Raw genomic sequence first — 23,077 nt, 5'->3', positions numbered from 1 at the left:
TACCTTGCACTAAGGCTGAATTTTTTTACAATTTAAGGCAAACCAATGGGCTCTAGTTAAGCCCTCTAACCTCTGTATGGTTATCGAAATGTTATGTTTTCTGGTTGAGAAATTGGTAACCTTGCTGAACTCTTTTTGGGGGGTGGGGGGAAGTTGTCTTATCCTTCCAGACCAAGTAGAGGTAAAGCAAAAGTCTCCTGTCTTGAAGAAAGAAGCCTGTCCACAGTGGAAACACTTGTTTGTCTTTGATGGTGTGACCCCAGCTCAGCTACAGCAATCATGTCTACACCTGACTGTCTGGCACAAGTCAGCTTTCAGTTCAAGTGATCAGTTCCTAGGAGGAGCCAAGCTTGGTGCAAGTAAGTTCTCTGTCACTGAAAGTTCAATGTAATTTGGGGAAAAGTGCATTTAGTTTACATCCCAAGCAATAATAAATTATACTGTGCTATTTATTACCTGCTTTCACATGCCTACACATGCAGTCCCAGCCTCTGTCCTAAGCAACTTTCAGTCTTGGGCTCTGATCATGCAAGAACTGATACAGGTGCTTCTGTTCAGGTCTGTGCAGAAGATCAAGGTTGTTAGCATGGTGATTTTTATGGGTCAGAGCCATGCTAAGACAAGCACAGAAATTGTGTGGTTTTAACTCACACAGAGCTCTACATAATTTTAAAGACTTATTCCTTTAGTTGTTTTATATGAATTGGATTATTTTAATTAACTTCTCATCAAAAGGAAGCAGGAGAACTAATAATCTCATAGACTCCAACCTTGCTTATGTTTGTGCTCATTACTTTATATCTGCACATCAATCCAATCAATGAAATACGGGAGGTGAAACTTGCTCCAAAGGGGCTGTTGGATGTTTGAAGTTTTGGGCTCTGCTCTAACATAAGTGTGAGCTTTCTCAGGGCTGAGTAATGTCTGAGAAACCCTCTACTTGCTAAATAGGCCCTGTTTCACTAGTAGTTGAGCAGGGAAGCATTGTCCCTTGAAAGCTGCTCAAAAGTCTCCCACCCTTGTTCTCCCAGTGAGTTAAGTGCCCTGGGTTTCAGTATTTGAGAGGAAAGGGTCAAATGTTGTTTTGGTATCAGCATGCAGTTTACAGGAGTATTATCACTAGTGGTAACTCAAGTCATGCAGGCTTCCTCATGAAGTTGTTTTGCTTATCCTAGCCAGCATTTGCCTTTCTGCTAGAGCAGGGATGATATATCTCTTGTAAGTGATCCAAGTCCTAAACTTGGAATGAACTGAAGCAGGAGGCTTAGTGCCATTCTGCTACTTATGAGCATGTACACTTGTTCTCCTGCTTTTAGTCATACAGCCAGAAACGTCTTCTTTGCTGCAGGTTGCACTCTTTAGAAAGTGCTCCCAGTTTAACAGGATGTAAATAATAGTTCAAAAGTATAAATACCAGGTATTGAAATTAGTGCCTCAGGAGCTACAGAACAGCTGAAATTACTGTAGAAGTGGGTGAAAGGGTTGGCCAGAAGTTGGGTAAGGCCAAGTGAAAAGTAACTCTGATCTTTCCTTTTGCTTTCTCACAGAGGAATTCTTTGGCTCTATGGACCTTGCTTCTCAGGGAGTGCTCCAATGGCAGGAAGTGCTTCACAACCCAAACACGTGGATGGACTTCACACTTGTACTGCATTCAAATAAGGAAAACTTTAAATCATGAGAGATTATCACACAACAACTTTTCCTTTCCCATGTTCAATGTTTTAAACTGAAGTGGTACAAATGCTTCAGGTCTGGGAAAGGTACACTGCAATAGCACCTATTCCAGTTTTTTTGGGAATAGAATTATGTGTTTGAATGTATGTGACATTCTGAATGTTTTATTTCTTCAAAAGTTAAGGCTTTGGCCTGTGTCTCTAACTGGAGTTAAGGATAATGTTTGTTCAGGAGTGAGAGCCTCAGTTTGAGATGCATTATGCTATCAAAGCAACAGAAGCCAGACAATGTGCAACTTTCCATTTCCTGGCCTAGCAGAACTGTTAGTATTAATTTAAATCACAACTAGGACTACTTGTGAGAAAATAACTGTTACAAAAAAGTTACATTGTTTCATTCTTACATTGATGTTTTAGCCGCGGAATGCAAAACCAGCTTATCTTTGCTTGCTGCAAATGGGTGATGCTAATGCCTCTGTGCTTCAGCATTAACTATACTGCCACTCTATTTCACGTGATCCTAAAAAGCTTTGGCCTGTGGCCATGTCTCTCAAATGTGTGCTACCGCATGGTGCTTAGAAAGTTAAATGTATAAATTCCCTGTCAGTAGCAGGGTGGGACTACAGCTAATGGAATAAGGGTGAGTGTAACAAGTCCCTTCTTATCAGCTGCCACTGTAAGACAGAATTAACAACTCTGATCCATAGGGTGTAAAGCACATGACAAAAGTTTAGCTAAGTTTATCATTTCCTCATGTGGACAAGCTTAGGGCCAAACTCCTGTGTCAAGTTTGCCTTGCCTTGAATGTAGCTTTACAGTCATCAGAAACTTCTTGTGTATAACTTGTTACTTGTTTTGATGTGTTATACTTTTAGTCCTTACTTTAAGTACTCCCCCTTCTTCCTTTCTAGGTCAGTGTGGCTTTTAAGGATTTGAGATTTAAAAACACAGGGACTCATAAGTTAAGCTCAGGAACTAAAAGAGCAGTAGTGCAACTTAGTCAAAATACACCCCACACAAGAAACACTTCACTCCATCACCTTTGTTACTTTGCAGATCTTTTATTTAGATGGCTGCTGCAAATAAAAAAACCCCACACAAGATTCAACTCAAGTATAACGCAGCATAGATATTGTAAATGAAGAGGTGACAATGTACTGTATCTCACTTTCTAACAGATTTTCAAGGAAAAAAGGGGAGAGTGGGGGAAGGATGGTCACAGAAATGCTCTCTACTAGAGAGAATACAACTGTGATATAAACAAGCAGTCCCTTCATCTTTGGAGTCTGAAACTTTAAATCAAACATTTAAAAAAATTAGAAAATTTGTTAGAAAAATAGGTGCAGTAAAATTGTATATATTGGATCATGTGTACATATAACAGTTTTCATTAAGTAAAAAAATGATCTTTACAAATAATGCTTTATAGTAAATAATCAGCTGCACTGTATCAGACTACAGTCTTGCTTAGCATTTTTACAGATGCAAGTCTTATTAAATCTGAAAAGTAACAAAATATACAGAGCAAAACTATTTCCCTTAAACTAGTACTGCAATTCACATATTGCATGTTTTATATATATATTTATAAATACTACACTACAACTGATCAATAAGGAAGCTGGAATGCAAACACAGTGGTGTCTTAGATTCCAGGAGTATTTGCTACTTGTTACATGAAGAGGGTATCAGTGTCCCTATGCCACTTCTGAGCCATCACTGCACCATTTCTCCAGTTGAGAAGAGCAACTAGAAAATATCAATTTCTACACAAAGTCGTTCTGAGGTGTTGTCAGTTCTTTTGTGTGGGGGGGCAGGGAAGGGGGAACATGAGCATCAAGACCAAGAAAAAACCAGGATTTACAAGCATCTCTGCGTGGATGTACAACACACATACAGGTGCTTGAAAATCCTGAGTTCCACAACCTGTCTTCTCAGCTGTTACACTTTACACTGTAGCTAATAATGCAAAGATATATGGCACAAAATTCACCCACAGATGCTTATCTTTTAGACCAGGCTGAATCCAGCACCTGCACAGGACACACATCTTTAAATAGAAGCACTGCCTGTTAAAATTTGTCTTGCTTTTAAAGAGAGATGTGACGTAAGGCCTTTTGGCACTAAGTAAAGGCATAAGCAAGTTACCAGGATCTGTGGTACAATAAGTTTTAAACTATACCAAATTTCACAGAAGGTTCAGAATAAAAGGAAGATTCAAACACCTCTGGGTTTAGAGAACATTGGTTAAGAGTCATACAGTGACCCCTCCTCAGAGGAAAAAAAAAAAAACAAAAACCAATACAATAAAAACCCCTAAACAAGAACACAACAATTAAGATCTGCCCTTCCCACAGTCCTGTCTTCTACTTAAAAGCATCTTTACATTGCCTCAAACTCATCAATTCTCTGCTTGGTGTTGCCTTGCCGGATCTGCCGCAGCGTCTTGTACTTGTCCCGTCCCTGGCGCATGTTCTCTGAGTGGATGATATCGTTTTGGGTCCTCTTGTCCTCATGTCGAGCCTGGGCCAGCTCATCTGTCAGTGCCTGCAGTACGAAGAACAATAAATACAGGTTATTGTGTTATTGCTCTCAGCTCCTGTCAGTCATGTTAATGCTTGGACAGAGCAGTGAGGTGGATAGGACCTGGCCTTTCCAAAACCATAATGGATGATTTAAGCAATCTCAAAGCTTGAGCAATGAGAGAAAATTTTATATAGCTTGCCTTTATTTCAAACTTACTATAGGAACTGTAAACAAAGAGGAACTGTTGTGCTTTGTGTGTTTAACCAAGTGGTTAAGGGACCTGTTGTCCAGGACTGATTGTTTCAATTCCTGTGCCTCCTCCAAGCAGTGCCTTACCCTCAGCTGGCTCTGCACTCGTGCGTTTTTCTCTGCCTCAGTAATGCGCTTCTCCTCATTGCGGTCATTCCTGATGCCCTCGCTGGAGAACTCAGCGCTGTAGGCGGAGTACTCAGAGCCCTCATCTTGCAAGTTGTCATGGACGTGGTAATTCACTGGCTCATAGACAGGGGGTGGGGGTGGAGGTGGAGCAGTCATTACTAGGTGTAACTCCTCCTTGGTCTTTACCAGATCCTCCTGTGCTTCCCTGGCCTTTGGGAAAAAAAGTAAAAAATATTTAAAATGCATATCTTGCTTTAAATCAGCTTAATGAACACTTAAATGCTTACAAGTTTTTTTCCACCTACTTGAAAAGCAAGAGACTCATGGTACTCCACAGAGAATATGTTTGTTTGGTTTTTGTTTTGGTTTTTTTTTTACAGTTACCGTCATTCTGTTCTCCATTTGAAGAGCTGTAGGCCAATGACACACCGCTTTCACAGAGTAAGAATTTGGGAATCTAATTTGGCATTTTTAGTGCAATTACACACCAGGCAGTCACCTTCCCTGCTGCTGCAGTGGTTCTGCCCTCCCACGTGTTTTACAGTGCACTGGGAGCACCAGCACTCTGAGCCTTGTGTGGTTTTAGTGCAGCAGTTTATTAAACTCTCCTGATCCAGGTACCAGGAAGCCACCAACAACAGCACATGCTCCTCAAAACAGATACGTGCAGTGTGGCTGCATTTGCAGCATCTTCTCTTGACTGATGTAATGTTTTCAGATATTATATCATGGATTACATGCATCATTTATTCATGTGCCCCTTTCTCTCCAAGGCTCCAAGACAATGATCATGTTTTTAAGTTTTATACAGGTTTTCATTCTGACTTTTGATTGAAGGGTTGCTGGAAGAAAGGTGTGTTTGCAGATGTATTGCACATTCAAGTTTGCACGTTACAAGTTTGGTCTTTTTCACTGCTATACAGATGTTTGCTTCCACATGTTTGAGAAGTCACACCAGGCTAAGAACCACAGTATGCTCTGCTTAAGCACAGAACTTTAGAGTAACTTGTAAACCAGATACTTACTCTGATTTGCCACTCTTCAACCTCACTCTCTTTACGCTTCCTTGCCTCTTCAAGAAGTGCTATCTTGGCTGTATACTCTGCAAGCTCTGTAGCCTGTTGAATAATAAAATGGGAATTACAAGGACTCTTAGAAAAAACACCAACCCAATCAGAAAAACCAAACACAATAAAAAATACTGTTAACTCTAATAGAGACTGAATAGGAAACTAAGAACTAAAGATTAGATTGCTTATGACAGAAACCAGTGCCACAATGATGAGGCCCAGTACCTCACTGCACTATGATTTTCCCTGGACATGATGGCTTTGTCTTACTCAAGGGCACAGTAATATGCTTGTGTATCTTGTTCTCAAAATAACTGAGTCTTACCAGCTGTTCCTGGCTCTTTATCTGGTCCATAGTTTGTCTCTCCAGCTCTTCCTTGGCCTGCAGAGCTGCCAAACGTTCAGCTTCCAGGCGTTCTGCCTCCTCCTGGGCCCGTTTCCTCTCCTCCTCCAGCTGAATGGCTCTTTGGATCTGATCTGACAGCTCTGCAAAGAGTCAGATCAATGTAGTTAGTCCACAAGTCTGGTCAAAGCGAAGGAACTTCAGTCTCTTAGGTAACTGCAGAAGTCATGACAGGACTTTACTCCAGCTTGGAATACTCCCTTCACTGTGCTCCTCAAAGTAATTATTTGCATAATACATCAAGTAACTGGATTCAGAAGTAGTCAAATGAACATTGTAATTAAATCTTCTGCAAGATGTTTGCATTGAAGTCTGTAACACTGACATGACTCTGCTGCCATTAATTGACAGCTTGCTGCATGGACCAGACGTCGCTGCCTCCAATGTGTTCTTCTGTGCATTGAAACAGAAGCTTCCATTTCACTGGAAAGATTTGTTCCCAAAATACTTTTCTGTTGGGAGTTAGTAAAAAGTACTTGAGGGCTGGACTCTTGCTGCTGGAAGAGGCTGTGCTACTTAAATCCTCCTGGCAACATGGGAAAACAGAGTTCCTGCCCTTCAGTTTCCAAACAAAATCTGCAGATTTTATGCTACATTATGCTACTTTCATACTTTGGATGCACATCTGTACATTTAGCTGTATAGGCAGACAGACATTAGTAAGTCTTGCTAAGTGATCCCAGTGTCACCAGATTTAGGCAAGGCATGGGTAGCAACCCGTACAATCCCTCTATGGAGCACAATACGTGGTCTAGTCTGCCATGACAAATACTTTACCTTTCTCTGCTTTCTGAGTCTTCACTTCATACTCTTGTAGCCTCACCAGCAGCTCCTCCTTCTCCCTCAGCATTTGCTCTTTCTCCCTCTCAATCGTCTCTCTCCTCTTCTTTTCATCTTCTAGTTGTTTCCTGTTAGAAACACATTTCATGCTGGAAGCTCACTTTCAGACCCAAGCTACTGCCAGACAAGAAAGCTGGCTAGGAATCTCTCCAGGTAGCTCAATGGGAAAGTGGCTGCCACAAAACAGGAGCCAGAAGACAGAAATAGACTGTTTCTTCATCTCTTCAGAATTTTTGCTCTGTTTTAGATACCCCATTTCATAAAAGCAATTGTATTTTTGTTGGTTGCCACAGGAATTTAGAATACCAAATAGCTGCTAGACACCGAGAAGAAAAACAGGACTTGTACTGCAAGGCAGAAGAGATGTAACTTTGTTACTTCTGCCATATGGAGAGTCAAGGAGGTGTGAAAACAACAGCACTGAGGGAATTGAGACAAACCACAAGTTCAGGAGAAAAGCATCATGATTTCTTAAATCATAAGCAACCTGCAGCCAGTGGTAGAATGCTATTCCTTTTTCCTTGCCTGTAAGATATCTCCCAGTTCCTTCTGTCTTTACAGTGTACACATATGTGCTCCCTGTGAAGGCTTCCCCTTACTCCCAACCATTCCATGGCCCAGCACATAAATCAGATGCCAACACTCCAGAGTCAGGAAAACCCTTCTCTAGGTGCACACCACCACACCAGAGCCTGCTGTGCCTTGTACATTTTCTTGCAGCTCCTGAGGCTGCAGCCAGGATAGCTGACTGTGTGGGCACAGGGCCAAGCAGGAAGAGTAACACAGTCCCACTGCAGAACCCCCAGATCCCTGCCCATACTCCAGAGCTCCAGGGCCACACGTGCTCCTCCTGAGCCTGGGATAGCTCAGAGCCTTGGGCACGTTACTGACCCCTGCCCGGGGATACAGCTGCTTGCTGAGCCCTGGCACTTCGGTGTCATTTATTTCTGCCATGCCACTTCAGCTGCCTGTATCCACACCCACCTTTCCAGTTGTTTCTGGTGCTTCTCCTCCCGGGCCTGGGCTTTCATCTGCTGCACCTCAATGGTGTCGGGCTTCCTGCGCCGCATGTACAGTTCATGATTGCCCATGCAGAGCTGCAGGATCCTCTTGTTAATTCTCAGGCGAGGGGCATAAAACACAAAGTCCTAGGAGAGACACCACGGTCAGTTTTTTCCAAATACTCTTTCTCCTCCCAGCTAACTACAGACAGAACATCTTGTCACTAATTTAATTCTAATCCAGACATACATGCAAGGCCATTTAAACACAGCAGTAGGGACTGCAAATATCATCTGAAGCCAAAACTATTGTGATTTATATTCTCCATTTAAAGTCTACATAGAATGTGCAAGTTACTCTTCTAGATAAAGCATCTTTTAGAGAAAATCTCAGATAGATGAAGTCTCATTTAAATGGAGACTGTTAGATGGTGCAGAAGGTTCTGGGTTGGCAGGTAAACATCTAGGCAACACACAGATGCAGTGTTGAGTAGTTTTTCAGTTTGCAATTTTGTGACCAAAAGACAGAGCACAAACTACAAATGTAACTTTGTAGAATTTCTTGATCTATCTGAATCAACATTCAAGGCCCCATGTGTTTTTTCAGAGAAAAATGCCTTTCAATATAAATCTTTTCCATTCCATGGCATTTCCTGGTTAAGTTGACCTAGGCTGTTACAAGAGCGTCAAATAAAAACTAATTTTTAACCACCAGCCACATGGGTTATTTGTAATATCAGGTTGCAGGCAGTAACAAAACACAGAATATTCTAAAATTTCTGATTCAGTAAAAAGGACATTCCCAGATTTCTTATTACCGGTCTTATAATCAGACTTTTACAGAAACTATAAATCAGACTAGCTCTTCTAGAAGAACACCAGCTAAGGAAAGGATACAGAGGGCCCAAGTTCACTACCTCCCTGATAATTTTTATGAGTCCTCGACCATACGCATTTACAACATAGTCTAAACTTACACAGTGGATAAACATCCTTGTGCTTTTTCTGTGTACTACAAGGATAGTGGGCAAGCTGCGACATTACCATCATAAACCAGTGCCCATTCCTTGGAATTACTCTCCTGTGGATTGCCTCACTGCTAGCAAGAGATGGAACCAGGTATGGAAGCAGTGATCATGTTTTTAATTGCCTGAGCTCAGAAGCACAACTGTGGCTATCTCTGGGAAAACTAGTAGTCACACTAAGCAATTAAAAGCTCCCTAAGTGGTATTACAATGAATATGCTGACAAAGACTGATTTTCTCCAATGCATTTCCCTAATGCACACACTGGCTGCAGAAGTGGCAGTCAGGGCAGTGTGCTGTGCTCTCCACTAAATCCTGCTGGAGCCATTCCGAGGCTCACAGGTCTGATCCTGATAATTGTGACTGTAAGCTGCTCATCCAACCTCCTACTTCCGACAAGTAATTGTAAAAACAAACAGTTTGTGCACATTGTGATGAACAGGTCCTGTGCTGAGGCAAAGCTCACTTACATGGAAGTAAATACTGAGGGTATGGACGGTGCTTGCTTTTGTCATTTAAGGCCATAATCAAGGGACACAACATTCAAATACAAATATAAAAGAATTCCTTTCTTTCCTCCTCCCCAGCCTACCCCAGATCTGGGAGAATTGCACCTTGGTATTTTAAAGATAATGTGCTGAAGGTCTTGGAGTGTAAGGGCAGACAAAGCCCAAAAATTAAAAAGCTTATGCTCGGCAAGGTGCCACAGGACTCTGTCCTATACATTACTGTAAATTTAAACACAGGCATATAGAATCCTCCAAATTAAAAGAGAGCTTCCAACCCACAACTTGGGTGGACTGAGTATTTTGCTGTAGTTACAGTGCCTGCCTTTTTAAAAGGAGACATAAGCACACAAAAAGACACAGACAACTTCCTGAATACTCAAAATTAGTGCCCAGGTAAATTCTTATTTTAGGCACAGCTTTAAACATACTACCAGCCAGAGGGAAAATAACAATTGACAAGGAAGGAGGAAACATAACTGAGGTTTTCAATGCTAACACCTTTCTGTACCAGCCTTTTGCAAGCCTTCCATTTCAAACTCAGATTTTCTCTTTGGGGAGTGGGTGGCAAGCTGTGATCTGTGTTTTGTAATTATGTACAAAACATGCAAGAGGCTCTTCTATTGAGAAAAACATGCCTGACAGACCAGCTTTTTGTCTCTGGGGAGTTCTGTTGTTTTCACTAACAGCATTTCCCAAAAAAGCTCCTCTCCCCCAGGTTCTTATCTGGGGGAAGGAAGAATCCCTGCAGCATACAGTGCATTAGTATCCTTTAAATTACTGGGAGGATCTTTTTGTGTTAGAGATATTTACAAGCCATCATCCTTTGCCAAAGCCAGGCTGCTTATTATTTCTCTGGGCTGTACTTACCCACCAAGGCCAAGTACTGGGGTTGGGGAAGAGCAGAGAAGGTCTTTCTCAACTACTCCAATAATTTCACAAGACTGACAGAATGACATCCACCTATACCAGTTATTCCACCTTACGTCCTCAACAGGTCAAAATAAGTTTCTAATTCCTCACTAAAATAACTCTGAAAACATACTTTTAAGTATTGAAAAGCAACATTCACAGGTAGCTATATTTCAGCTCTCCACCAAAGTCATATCCCTGAGATTTATCTTGGTGTTCAAGAAAGTCAATAAACACCATATTTTACTCTGTCAGTAGTGTGGAAGTGAGCAGTGATGGATGGGAAAGCCATATGTATCCATGTGGTTTTGCAGTAGCATTTGAACTATTTCTGTAATTTTTTTAATTGGGTATTTTTAAATGAAAAAACAAAGATAAAATTTACCTATCAGCTTGCATGCACTGAAAGATATGCAGAGAGGACTCACAGAACTAGCGAACTAGCAAAGAATCTCAAATTTGAGCATGAAGTTACCCAGTTTACTACAAAAAAAAAGGACTCTGCAGTTGTAAAATCCTTGTATTTTTCCACATTAGCTATCACTATCAGCCCTTCGTTTATGCTGCACAGAAAAAACAGCAGCTCTAAATGCACTCTAAATACAAATGCTTATTTTGCATCTAGAATATCTGCGGCTTTCTCCTCTCCCAAGACTACTTTATTTTGAGATGAAATAGTATCAGTTGTTCATAGGCAGTATCCAGGAGTCCCTTCTAGATATACTTACTGGTGCCTTCTTGTCAATAGGCTTTATAACAAACTTCTTGTCATTGAAAGAGATGTTTCTGATTTCGCTCCAGGGGAACCCAATCTTCGGGGTTAGTCTGGAAAGAAGAAAAACTTGTTTTAAGGGATGATGCAATAAGCATTTTTCCCCTATACTGCTTCCAACAAACAGACTTGGTGGAATGCAATGCTTCACAAAGCTTTATCTAAAGAGAGAAGACAGTAACTGAACCAGAATACTACAGGGAGTAGGAAAAGAAGCCAAATAACATCTGAGTTTCTTCTCATTTTCATCAGCCAGCCTACTGACTTTTGGCTATGTAATAGGGAAAATGGAAATGGACTCTACTAAAGCCACATGCACAGCTGCTTTTAAGCTTCTTTCTTTTAACTCTGGGCCCAAAATCCATAGCATGCAGACTTTATGTGCAGTGCTTCCCTGCACAGGCCTCTCACACATCATGGGAGGCATAAGCCAAAGTAACTGAGCTGCTCCCCACACCTTACAGCACTCACAGGCAAACCTACCCTGCTGTGTTACAGCTAGCCCAGTCACCTTCATGCTGCCTTCACTCTGAAGTGCTGGACAGGCACCATTGGTAGGAGAAGATTTATTTTCTTTTGTTTCACAGAATGGGTCTTGTTGGAAGGGACCACAGAGGATCATCTGGTCCAACCTCCCTGCTCTAGCAGGGTCATCCCAGAGCACATGGCACAGGATTGCATCCTGAATACCTCCAGTCAGGGAGACTCCACAACCTCTCTGGGCAATCTGCTTCAGTGCATGGTCACCTGTACAGTAAAGAAGTTCTTCCTCACATTCAGGTGGAACTTCCTGTGCATCAGTGCCTGCTCCTTGCTCCATTGCTCAGCACCACTGAGAGGAGCCTAGCTCCATCCTCTTGACACCCTCCCTTCAAATATCTCCTCCCCCAGATTATAGGCAAGATTAGTAACAAAGGGCCCTGTTCTTTCCTTCCATACAAACTGCTCTTTCAGCCCATCCCATGAGTCACCAAGCGGAACTTTACTCGCTGGTCATGCAGTGAGCTGTGCCACGTGGCTCCTCACTATTGAAAAGCTCCCCTATGAAGCAAAGGGCAAGATTCAGACTCCCAGCTCTTCCTCGCTGCTGAGGAGTCCAGGTCTGTTGACTGAAATTTTTCTATATGACTCACTAAACACTTGAGATTTTCCTCTGCCTTAATTTCTCCAGAGTCTTGCATATAAAAAGCACCCAGTTTGTCATGAGATCAAATGTTTCTGAGCCATTCCAACACTTCACCTTCACACACCTGATCAGCTCTGCAGCAAGTTCTAGCATCGCAAGGACTTGTGCATTTGACTATAATAAAGTCCTTTTACTACCCCAACCAAATATTTTATTTTTATATTTAATATCACATTATTATTTTTTTATTTTTCTCCTAGCAAGGGAGGGTATAGTCTCTAGAGATAGCTGTTAATGATTAAGAATCGTGTCTTATGTAAAAAATAATACCAACAAGCAATCTTCTTGTTATTCTCTAACCCCTCCAATTGTGTCTCTGTCACAATTATTCTTGCAAATTATTTGAAGGCACAAGTATTTAATGTTTACCACTTACAGAAATGTTGCATCACAGTGCACCACTCAAATTCTGTAAGAATTCTATGGAGCAAATTGATTAAAGAAAAAAAGAGCAATTTTGGGAGGAATTTCATTCATTGTCAAAGATATGGAAAGCTACTACATCAAAAGATTTTGCTGGGTCCAAGCACAAAAAAACCCCTTGCTTCATTTAAATTCAGATATCAAGAATAAAATTCATGCTCTTCAGAACTATCTACTCCCTAACCTCTAACTCGACTGCAAGGTTATGCAACAGTGTGTGTGTGTGTGTGTAACATTAAGAACTGTAAAGAAAATTATTTGATTAGACTAAGATTAACTAATTACTCCAGCCTCCATCACATTAGTACAAGTGCTTAAATCCTAGATAATACAGTATGACAGACAACTAAAATAATTCACTCATTAATAAATTCTACTGCAGATTCTTCCCTTTAATGCATGAAAAATAAAAGCTTGAATATACCTAGAAACAGGACATTGACATGCACTGCAGTATAGAGGCTCACACACCTACAGCACAGCCTCATTTTCCTCATGTTAAACTTCAACAATGAAATCTCTTCTTCTTCATCTCTGCCCTCAGTCCCCAAACTCTGCACCTACAAACCAGAGGTGCCACACACATTACTATTTTTCTAGTCCCCACATCTGTTGGAAAGACTTAATTATATAGTGGCAAGAGTTACAGCAGAAATAAGCAGTTTATTCCAGCACTGTATTTGTTTTGCAAACGCTCTTGATAGGTCTTCACAGTCAATGGCTACACTCTTGATTTCTGCAGCTCGAAAAACCTGTTTGTGTGACCATGGTTACATAGCAAGACCAGTCATTCAAGACTGAAGTATTACATGAGCGAAACTACTTTTCTTTCAAGTGACACTCCTTGTTTTCTGGGTGACAGCCCATATTAGCATTGCAGAAAAGACTGCCTTTCTCTTTGCGTTATCAACAGAAGATGCAAAGACTTCCAATTAATATTTGGGTTGCATTCAAAGCTTTTTGGAGGCAAAGATGTAGAACAGGTGAAATCCATTCTGTATTTTAATGATAGTCAGATTAGTCACATTAAACAAAGATTTGAAACATTGAGGAGAGGAAAAGAAAGCAGTCTTGACAGCAATGCTCCATCGAAAAAATATCTATTTTAACTCCCTTCAATCCTTCAGTTGCAGAGTATTAGGAGAGACTAGCAGGCTTAGACACAGCTGTTCTCACCTTCTTATTATGTTTATTTATAGATGTAGTCTATCATTTCCCACCTACTATCCAATTAATAATGGCTCTGCTTTTACCAGAAGGGCTGATTAAAACTATGCATACTTCAGCAAGCCTTCATTTCATTCCTTGTTCACAGTAACTATATAGGTTAGCCTCTCCCTGGGTTCCGGGTGTCACCCAGGTTTGCTTTTGTGTCCACCCCATAATCTGCCTTTTTCAGAACCGGGCACCTGCACATTCATCCATCATTAACTTCAGGATAGGAGTTTCCTTAGGTGTCTGAACACTGCAGATAACCTTAGCCTAGCCATGTTCTCATGTTGTGGCCACTGATGGCAAACCTGGTGATCTGGCTCAAGGAAAAGCCTGGTAAACTCCTCAGTTCAGGATTCAGCTCCACTACTGTGCACGATTATGAAGATGGCATTGTACAACTGACATCTCTATACAGCAGGTAGTGTTAGCAGGCCAGGAAAGACATGAAAGCACAAGTGACGTGAAAGCCCATCTCCTAGCTTCACCTACTCATCCAAAATTGGAACACAAGCATTCCTGCAAATGAGGAATGTCCCATACCAGCCCTCTTTGGAAGATCAGAGGCAAAAAAAAAAAAAAAAACCAACCCAAAAAAACCCCCTTACTTATCATCCTTTTCATAGATGTTGAGCCCCAAGGCATCGACCCCCAACCAAAGGTCAGTTCCTTTCTTATTCTTGATTTCAAAGTAGTTGATTCCGTACATCTCCAGGTCTTGGGCAATTTTCAGGTATTCCAGCATGGCATTCTCTCTGATTGAGACAGGAAGAAGTCAGATAAATGAGAAACCAACATCTGCTCAGAAAACACAAACACCTCAGAAGAAAAAAAGAAAAAATCCTATACCTCACTTCAAACATAGAAGTTAAAACTGAACATTCACCATTTAGGACTCACTTTAGAAGTTACGATACCACATCTACGAGCACACACACATAATATTCCCATATACCAATCCCTAGGATTTCCAGACAAGAAATCAGCAACATTCACCTCTCTCAGCACTCATCCTTGTCTCAGGGTACAGTGAGTATGAAAGGTCTAGGATCTGAGCTTTCCCCATCTGTCAATACAAATGCTTCAATGACTGTAAGGTTTGACACACACCTTTACTCTTTTTCCCACTCAAAGCTATCACTAATACAATGTGCACAGGTCCAAGATCTTCAGGAAGCCACGCTGTTCTCAGCACCAGAACAAAATATACTACTGTGCTTTACCATGTGATTCAATACTGAACTACATACATACCAGGAGTAGGCTCACACAAGCAACTCAGAGTCTAAACCACAGACTAACAAAACCATGTTGTAGAAATGCAAACTTAAGGTAATCAAACAAACAGCAAGGTGACCAGTCCAAGGACCAACACAAAACACTCACTTGAGCATGCCACTGTGCTCAGCGTGCCACACTTGGATCCGTTCTTCCCACTGCTCTCTGGAGAGTTTATGCTGGTCCATCACCCTACACAAGGAAACAGATATCAGCAAGATTAGATGTCCTGCAGTATCCACTGATGGTGATCTTTGCTATAGTCTTACTCTCACCCTGGTGGAAGCCTTACTGTAGCCAAAAGGAAAACCCTACTCAGCCCAAAGATGTTCTCTTTGAGAACAGCAGAGCAATGCAGAATGAGCAATAATCCTCTGCAAAGCCTTTCTGGTCACTGACCAGACTCATGAGAGGTATAAGCAAAACTCTGCAAATAAATCACACACATACTGTAGACACCAGGGGATTACAGCAAAGCAAGTGTTGGTGCAATCCCAGGAATTAGACACTGCTACAGTGTCATCAGAAAGGGTAAACAGAAGCCATTGGTCTGATAACATCCACTGATCCTGTGTGGGGATGGACTGTGTAGCCACAAGACATGCTTTCCACATACAAGGTTTTTAGGACTGTACATTAGGATTAAGGACACACAACCCTACCTTCTTCAAGAATGACATATTCTTGACTTAATGCTGCTCTTTTCTTCTTAAAGAGGAAACATTCATACTGCCACAGTTATCAGCAAGGCAGCAGTGTTTAAGAAATAAAAGCTGAACACAAAACTATATTTCCTCTCTAACCAACCCAACCCAAGGAGAAGAAAAACATACTCAAATATGACAGGTAGAAATAAAATAAGGGAAAACCACAATTATATATAAATCAATTAAGAAAAAAAGCCAAATATACTTTTATTTAAAACTCTTTACATTTAAATAGAATTCAAATTAAAAAAAAAATTAAAAGAGACTGCATCAGCCAATTCCTTCACCTTTGGGGGATCAGACGCTCTGAATTGAGGTATCCAGGCTTGTGCACCTCTTTGTTGTAATCTCCAAATTTGGCCTGCACAGCATAGGAGCCAAGAAGTACTGCTGTTTCAGGAGGACAGTAGATCTCATCACTGAGGATCCCTTCCTTCACCTGCAGGAAGAACAGCTTCTGCGTGATGTCCTGAATCAGCTCTTCGGACACATCCTCTGGGAAGAACTTGGCACGGAATCTGAACTGGAGGGGATTCTCCTTTCTGATTTCTTGAGCAGAAACCTGAGGACAGAGGTGACACCACAACTGAGGTGTTTTTTTTGCAAACAATAGAATAGATTGCTTTTAGACAGAAAAAAAAATTTGGGGCATTTGCCATAAGAGGGGAGTGACTGTCAACTCTTTAGTGGAATTCCTTAATTCTGGCAGCTTACTGATAGGAGAGAACATGAGGGAGATGCATTGTTTTCCAACTAAGCTAGTTAAATCCTGTTTGTACAGCAAACACTGGTCACTGGAGAATGATTTACTGTGCTGTATCAGATGGCAAACCCACTTAGTACTGTGTGTGTGTCTGACAGAGCACAGCCCCTGACATTAAACAGGTGTGTCACTGACTGCTGCATCAAGAAAAGCAGTTCATGCCCTCATAAGAGCTGGGAATACAAAAACAGGAGCACATCAGAGACATCAGCCCTTGACTGCCCAGCTTGGAAGTGCCTCTTCTCCAATTAGCACACTACTGATCTTGCACAGGCAGGGCCTAAGCCCATCAACAGCCAAGGTGCTCCTCCAGCCACAGAAAGTGCAGTTGCTTCCTCCCAACAAAGTACAGTATCAAGGTGCTGCTGCACATCTGGCAAATGCTTCCTGCAACTCAGAGAATGAAAGGGCTTCTACCATGTCACACCTCACCCATGGAGACCACAATGTTATCTCTAAAAACAATCCTGGAATTATGAAAATTAGGGCACAATCAACAGCAGGCACAAGGTGTATAAAGTTGCAGCCAATAACACATCAGGACACATAAAAGCTTTAACCTTTGGCCAGCAATTAGCCCAAAGTCTGTTACCTTTTTATCAAGCTTCAGCCAAGTTTGGAATCCTTTGTTGTCCACATACTGAAGACCAAAGTACCACACTTCTCGCAAACCTATGGTTTTAACCACCTGCAACAGAAAGATAAAAAATAAAAAGCTATTGCAGGAAAAACTTTACTTGAGATCCAGGTATCCTGGATCCCACATCACCTGTGATGGGTGCAGGCAACAGCCTAGACCTACTCACTTGGTATCTCTTAATTTCACCTTGCAGACAAAGCTGCCATTGTAGATGACGATGACAGTGTAGGCTAAGATACTTGTCCCACCCAGTTTCTAGAAGATGATGATCTTGGGGAAAGCAGGTGAGACAAACAGCAAATGACAGGCCACCAACTGCTAGACTGATTCATAGGCAGATGGTGGGGTTTCTGCTTGCTTTTATCTACTGACCCATCTTAAAACTGTACTTAGTGAAGCAGATGAGTTATGTTACCAAAGTTTTTGGTGGGATGGTATTAGTACTAACTACAACTAGTTAGCAGTACTAATGGCTCAAGTGACCTTGTCTGCCAGTCACCAGAGACTATTCCTTCTAGAGTGCTTCACACCACTGCTGTGAGGCTCTGAGAGTTAAAACAAGATGTAAGTATTCTCAGTCAAGGTTATTACTTTTTTAAATTCCCCAAAAGGCTGAGTTTATGAAGGACAAAAATATGTCAATGCCCCCACATTAGGACAAGCTTCATTTCATATATTGTAAATACTAACCAGCTGAAAGACACAGAAACACCATCCATTGGCTGGATGGTGCACTTACTAGAAAAGCAGTCCTGTTTGGACATGTTACATTTCCTCAGTGGAGCATAAAGCGAACAAGTCCATGACCTTCACCTACTTTTGACAGCTTGTTCTTATAGCCAACTGCTTGGCTGCCAGCTCATCTACCTGTAAAGCTGTGCTCTAGACACAGCCAAAATCTGCAAAGATCTATTACCTACATAGCTGGATCACTTCCGTTGTGTTATTTGCAGAGTAGCCCCTCAAAAAGTGATGTAGGCATCGCTACTGAGAGCTCAACTGAGTGGAAGGCAAGAAGTATTTAAAACCACTTAGTTAGTTAGGGAAGTGTGACAGATTTGGGAATGTGTTGTTACATATGTTTCAACAAGTCTAAGACCTCAACCAAGGATCTGTTTCACCTCCACATTTATGATATTGATCAACTCTGGCTGGAGAGCAGACTTCAGAGATACAATGTCACATTAGCCAAGACTAACTAGAGTTTACAAAAAAAGACAATAAAACCCACCAATCCAAACAAACAAAAACTCCAAACCCCATGTCCTTTTAAAAGAAGAGCTGGGCTCTGTCTAATTCAGCTTTTACTTGACTAAAATTCCTTGTCCCTCATCCCACAAAGTGGCTTGTTTCATCATGGAAGAGACAAGTTTTCTGACAGCTGGATGTATTTTTAAGAAGTCTAACAGAAAACCAGGGGTATGTTGAGTATGGTACTTCCTGTTGCATAAAAGAATGTTGCAACTTTGTTAAAATAAAAAGTTGCATAAATCAAGCAGTTATCAGGTCATTATCTCTGAATGTCTCTTATAAGAGAAAAAGTACACTTCCTATAAATAGAGTTAGAAAGCTTTCATAAATCATGACCCCTCAAATTCCTTCCAAAACCTAAAAGCAATGAAGGAGAAAGCATTAAGCTAAACTTCATAATTTGACTGCTTGAGTTTCAATACAAAGAACAAAGAATGTTTTAGCCTGTACTGCTAAATGCTCTGTAAACTTCCTCCAAGGCAAAACAAGGAAGAAATAAGAAATGAGGCATTATATACAAGATGAGAGACACCCCCTCTGCTTCCTCAAATGAATGAAGCCGCAAATCTTGAGTCTTCCCATTCCATCCAGTTATGCATTCACTTCTAGAAAACACCAGTTACACTCTCCTCCGTTTGATTTTTTTTTACTCATGGTCAGGAGGGCACATGACTCCCAGGGAGATATTCCAGCCAGCTGCAGAGCCCACTGAGTTGGTTCTTGGGACACCTCAGACCTCACTGCAGCATAAACTCTGCACAGGACTGGCTTGAGTGGAGACGATCTTAATATTCACAGGTTTCCACTATTTTCCCTCTCCTGTAAAAGGAGCTATAATACACCTTACATGCAGGATACAGTCATGCTAGCAAAGCCTAGCTCTGCTAGCTGACAACCAGGCCAAGAAATCACCTTGTAGTTCTTAAAAATAGCTTGCTTCTTCAAAACCCCCACAGTGGTTCTGCAGTTCCAGTTGGGCCACTCCCCATACCTGTGAAAACCTGTTGCCTCCACAGGCTTTATCTGAGTGTAAACTCCACCCGAGATAAGGGCCTAGGGAAAGGCTTGCTCAACAGAACTGGAGACAGAATACATGGTCTTCACCTTTTCTGGTTTTGTGCTACACAATTCTAACTCAGCCTTCCCTTGATATGCAGAAGTACCCCAAACAAGGTATGAAATATGGATAAGAATTTCCAATCACAGGTTTTAAACCCATGCCAGTAGATGTAAGGAGAAAATCTCCATGAGGAGTAGGTCTATCCCAATTGTGCACTAAGCATTCTTCAGAAATGCCAAAGTACCCAGACAGCAAGCTAAAACAGAAGTATCTTGAATCTGAAACATCCTGCCTTTTCCATGTTCTCAGGATTTTGAACTTCTCAGCTGAAAGCAGAGAAAGTAGTTTCTCTTCTGCCAGAGACACGACCCTGACTCTGAACAGATGTAAGCATTAGTTAATATATATGGAGGAGGGAAGTACTTGTTGAATGCTTGTCATAAGGACATAAATACAGTCTAATCTGAAGCATTGCTTTTAAAAACCTGGCTTTAAGTAATTTGGATTTTTGTACTGATGGAGATAAAATCCAATTTCTCTATTTTGGATTAACATGAAAGGGCCTGGGGAAGAAGTTACTCTGATGCCATGGTGATCAGAATGAAAGGAATCATAGAATGGCCTGGGTTGGAAGGGACTTTTAAGATCATCTAGTTCCACCCCCCTGCCATGCACAGGGACACCTTCCACTAGACCAGATTGCTCAGAGTTCCATCAAAGCGGGCCTTGAACACTTCCAGGGTTGGGGCATCCAGAGCTTCTCTAGGCAATCTGTTCCAGTGCCTCACCACCATCACAGTAAAGAATTTCTTCCTTATATCTAATCTAAACCTGCTTCTTTCACTTTGAATCCATTCCCCCTTGCCCTGTCACTACATGCCCCTGTAAATAGTCTCTCTCCAACTTCTTTTAGGGTTCCTTTCAGGTACTGGAAGGCTGCAGTTAGGTCATCCCAAAGCCTTCTCTTCTGCAGGCTGATAATCCCAATTCTCAGCCTTTCCTCATAGGAGAGGTGATCCATCTCCCTTATCAACTTGGTGAGTCTCCTCTGGAAGATCGAGCAGCAGGTATTGGTTCCATAAAAATGCAGGTTTCAAATGCATTTCAGCAAATTTCCAGTCACCGAATCATAGAATATTCTGAGTTGGAAAGGACCCACAAGGATCATCGAGCCCAACTCTAAAATGAATGAACTATATGGGGATTGAATCCTTGGTCTCTGTGTTCAATGAGTACTTGACATTTATCCCACATCAGTAGTAATCAAAAGGAATTAGATTTAATAAACAAGCTGGAGTACTTGGTTTTGTACTGTGAAGTTCTGCAGTGAGTAGTATTTGATTTCATTCTTTCATTCCTTTCAAGAACTCACTAGAAGCTTTTTTCCTGTTTGTTTGTTGGTGGTTTGGAATTTCATTTATTTTTTAACTGGTTTGTTGGTTGTTTGTTTTGGGTTTTTTGGGGGGTTTTCTTTTTAAGTACTTCTCAATGCACAATTGCCATAAGGTCTAGCAAGTTCTAGTTAACTCACTGAAACAAGAAATTGTATCAACAATACCTCAGAAGCAATGGACGTTGTTTAGCCAGTACTGCCTACTTGAGTAGCAGTAGCAACTCAAGTACAACCACCCTTAGCTATCAAGGTTAGTGGGTACAAGGGCAGCAGTGCAAATAACGATTTGTGAACATGTTAAAATGTGTGACTGAAGTCTGCATAGACCAATTCTCATTCTTCAGGTCTACAGGAGCTAGAAGCAATTATTTTCTTTTTTTCTTTTGAGTTGCAGAGCAGTACGTGTTTTTCTGCTAAAATCCAGGCCTTGCTTCAGTTCTATAACAGCAAGCTAGTTAAGTCGTTATTAACAAAGTTTCACAAATAGCACACAGTTTGTTTTAGTTGTCTTTATCTGATCTTTGCAGGTCCATCTTCAAATAGACCTGTATATTGTTAAAGCAGTAACAGGAAGAATAACAGTAGAGGAGGAGAGTCTTGGCCACTGAAGCCCTCCACTTCCCTGGGAACCCCTGAAGGCAGGCTGCACTGATCTCTGCTCCATCCTGCTGCACAGCGGCTTCTTACAAGGCATGTTATTTGTAAATGCTGCACAGAGATCACAAACTCTTCTGGTTTTCCAGTATTTTGACAAACTCAAACACCTGTGGTAAGTGGTTCCTCAAACCCAGCATTTGAATGAATGCAGTCATGCCAATGCCCTCATCAGCCACCTGAAGACCTGATTCTGAACACTTTTATGCACAAGAAAAACATTTCAACCTTAGAAGTTAAGAATTATGTAAGAGCTAAGCAGCTAAGAGCTAAGCAGAATTATGTACTTCAAAGCAAGAGTACATTTTTACATGCTACCTATGCTGGCTAGATATTTTAGATCCCTTGTGACAGTTCATCATCCAACATGCTAGGAAGACAGGTTTCACTGGAACATAACGTACCTGCAAGGGTTTTTGCTTTTTTCTTTTACTGTGATGGAATTTAGAGATCTTAGTTCAGACTGAGGCCATTTGATTACGAGGTAGAGAGAAGAAAGATAGGTTTGGAATCCAGTCTTAAGAAAACACTATAGTCCAAAACATACTCCAAAATTAAACAAGAGCCCACACCAACCCTTCACTGACCTGGTCAAACAGCTGTTTGCCTGTAGTGTTTGGCTGGATGGCAAACTCCAGCTCTGCATCCATAGTAACAACTCGAACGTTGATCTAAGGAAAAAAAAAAAAAAAGCATTGTTTAAGATGCATTGAAAGTTACTTCTAGGTGTTAATACAGTACTTTGTGTACAAAAGTCTCCACGCTTTGATGCACTCCTGTAACCTCTATAATAAACATACTTAAGCCTCAATTAGAATTGTGTTATCACACCAGCAAACTTAATTGGAGCACTCATTCTGCTGTTTTAACCAAATTGCTCCACAGGTTTTCCTACTCAACACAGGATTGGACAGATCTTCTGGTTCAACAGGAGGGTATTTTAGACCTGAGCCTTTTCAGGCCTAAACCCTCTTGGAGTAAGAGCTACTGCGGATGCACAGTATAGCCGCCTGCAAGCCATCCCTTGGATTACGAAAGGCCCTAATGACTAAATTAAATTTAAGACTTATAATTTAACTTCCATTTATATTAGAGCTGGAATTAATCTGAGGTTTTAAAGGCAAAAGGCTGCAGATTATTCTTATAAAGCAATCAGCATTAACCTGATAAACGTTCATTCTTTCCCTCATAAAAATCTATTCAGCACATAAAAACAGCAGTAACAGGTACTGAATGATACTACAGGGCAGGAGTTCAATAAGCTCTTGCTGTCAGTGAAGAAACAACATAACCAGATTTATTGCAATGGCACTAGACTGCAAGACAGAGGTTACTATTGAATGCAGAAGGCAAGAGTGTTTAATGACTAGAAAAAGTCTATTAGCAGTTAATCAGGATGCAAAA

The 23,077-nt window shown here is 41.2% G+C and overlaps 2 protein-coding genes across 3 annotated transcripts in view; one reads left to right on the top strand and one right to left on the bottom strand.

Annotated features, from left to right (window-relative positions):
• The window catches only part of SYTL3 (synaptotagmin like 3), a 33,769-nt gene extending 31,215 nt beyond the window's left edge, over window positions 1–2,554 (top strand). The window contains exons 15-16 of the mRNA XM_053937948.1: window positions 154–359; window positions 1,548–2,554. Coding sequence (XP_053793923.1) covers window positions 154–359; window positions 1,548–1,678 — 337 coding nt within the window. The 3' untranslated portion in view covers window positions 1,679–2,554. The remainder of the gene's footprint in view (window positions 1–153; window positions 360–1,547) is intronic.
• Window positions 2,555–2,713: 159 nt separating this feature from the next.
• The window catches only part of EZR (ezrin), a 37,377-nt gene continuing 17,013 nt past the window's right edge, over window positions 2,714–23,077 (bottom strand). Inside the window, exons 2-13 of one of the 2 annotated variants that reach the window (XM_053937950.1) lie at window positions 22,261–22,344; window positions 17,268–17,363; window positions 16,200–16,474; window positions 15,314–15,397; window positions 14,536–14,682; window positions 11,063–11,159; window positions 7,875–8,038; window positions 6,828–6,958; window positions 5,973–6,133; window positions 5,603–5,695; window positions 4,536–4,787; window positions 2,714–4,220 (exon numbers count right to left, since the gene is read on the bottom strand). In XM_053937950.1, coding sequence (XP_053793925.1) covers window positions 4,056–4,220; window positions 4,536–4,787; window positions 5,603–5,695; window positions 5,973–6,133; window positions 6,828–6,958; window positions 7,875–8,038; window positions 11,063–11,159; window positions 14,536–14,682; window positions 15,314–15,397; window positions 16,200–16,474; window positions 17,268–17,363; window positions 22,261–22,344 — 1,749 coding nt within the window. In that variant the 3' untranslated portion in view covers window positions 2,714–4,055. Of the gene's footprint in view, window positions 4,221–4,535; window positions 4,788–5,602; window positions 5,696–5,972; window positions 6,134–6,827; window positions 6,959–7,874; window positions 8,039–11,062; window positions 11,160–14,535; window positions 14,683–15,313; window positions 15,398–16,199; window positions 16,475–17,267; window positions 17,364–22,260; window positions 22,345–23,077 lie in introns of those variants that run through there. The other variant, XM_053937951.1, reaches the window with a different exon arrangement.

Source organism: Vidua chalybeata, chromosome 3 (genome assembly GCF_026979565.1).
Source record: "Vidua chalybeata isolate OUT-0048 chromosome 3, bVidCha1 merged haplotype, whole genome shotgun sequence".
NCBI classification, from domain to species: Eukaryota; Metazoa; Chordata; class Aves; order Passeriformes; family Viduidae; genus Vidua; species Vidua chalybeata.
This window is presented reverse-complemented; position numbering and strand designations above follow the sequence as displayed.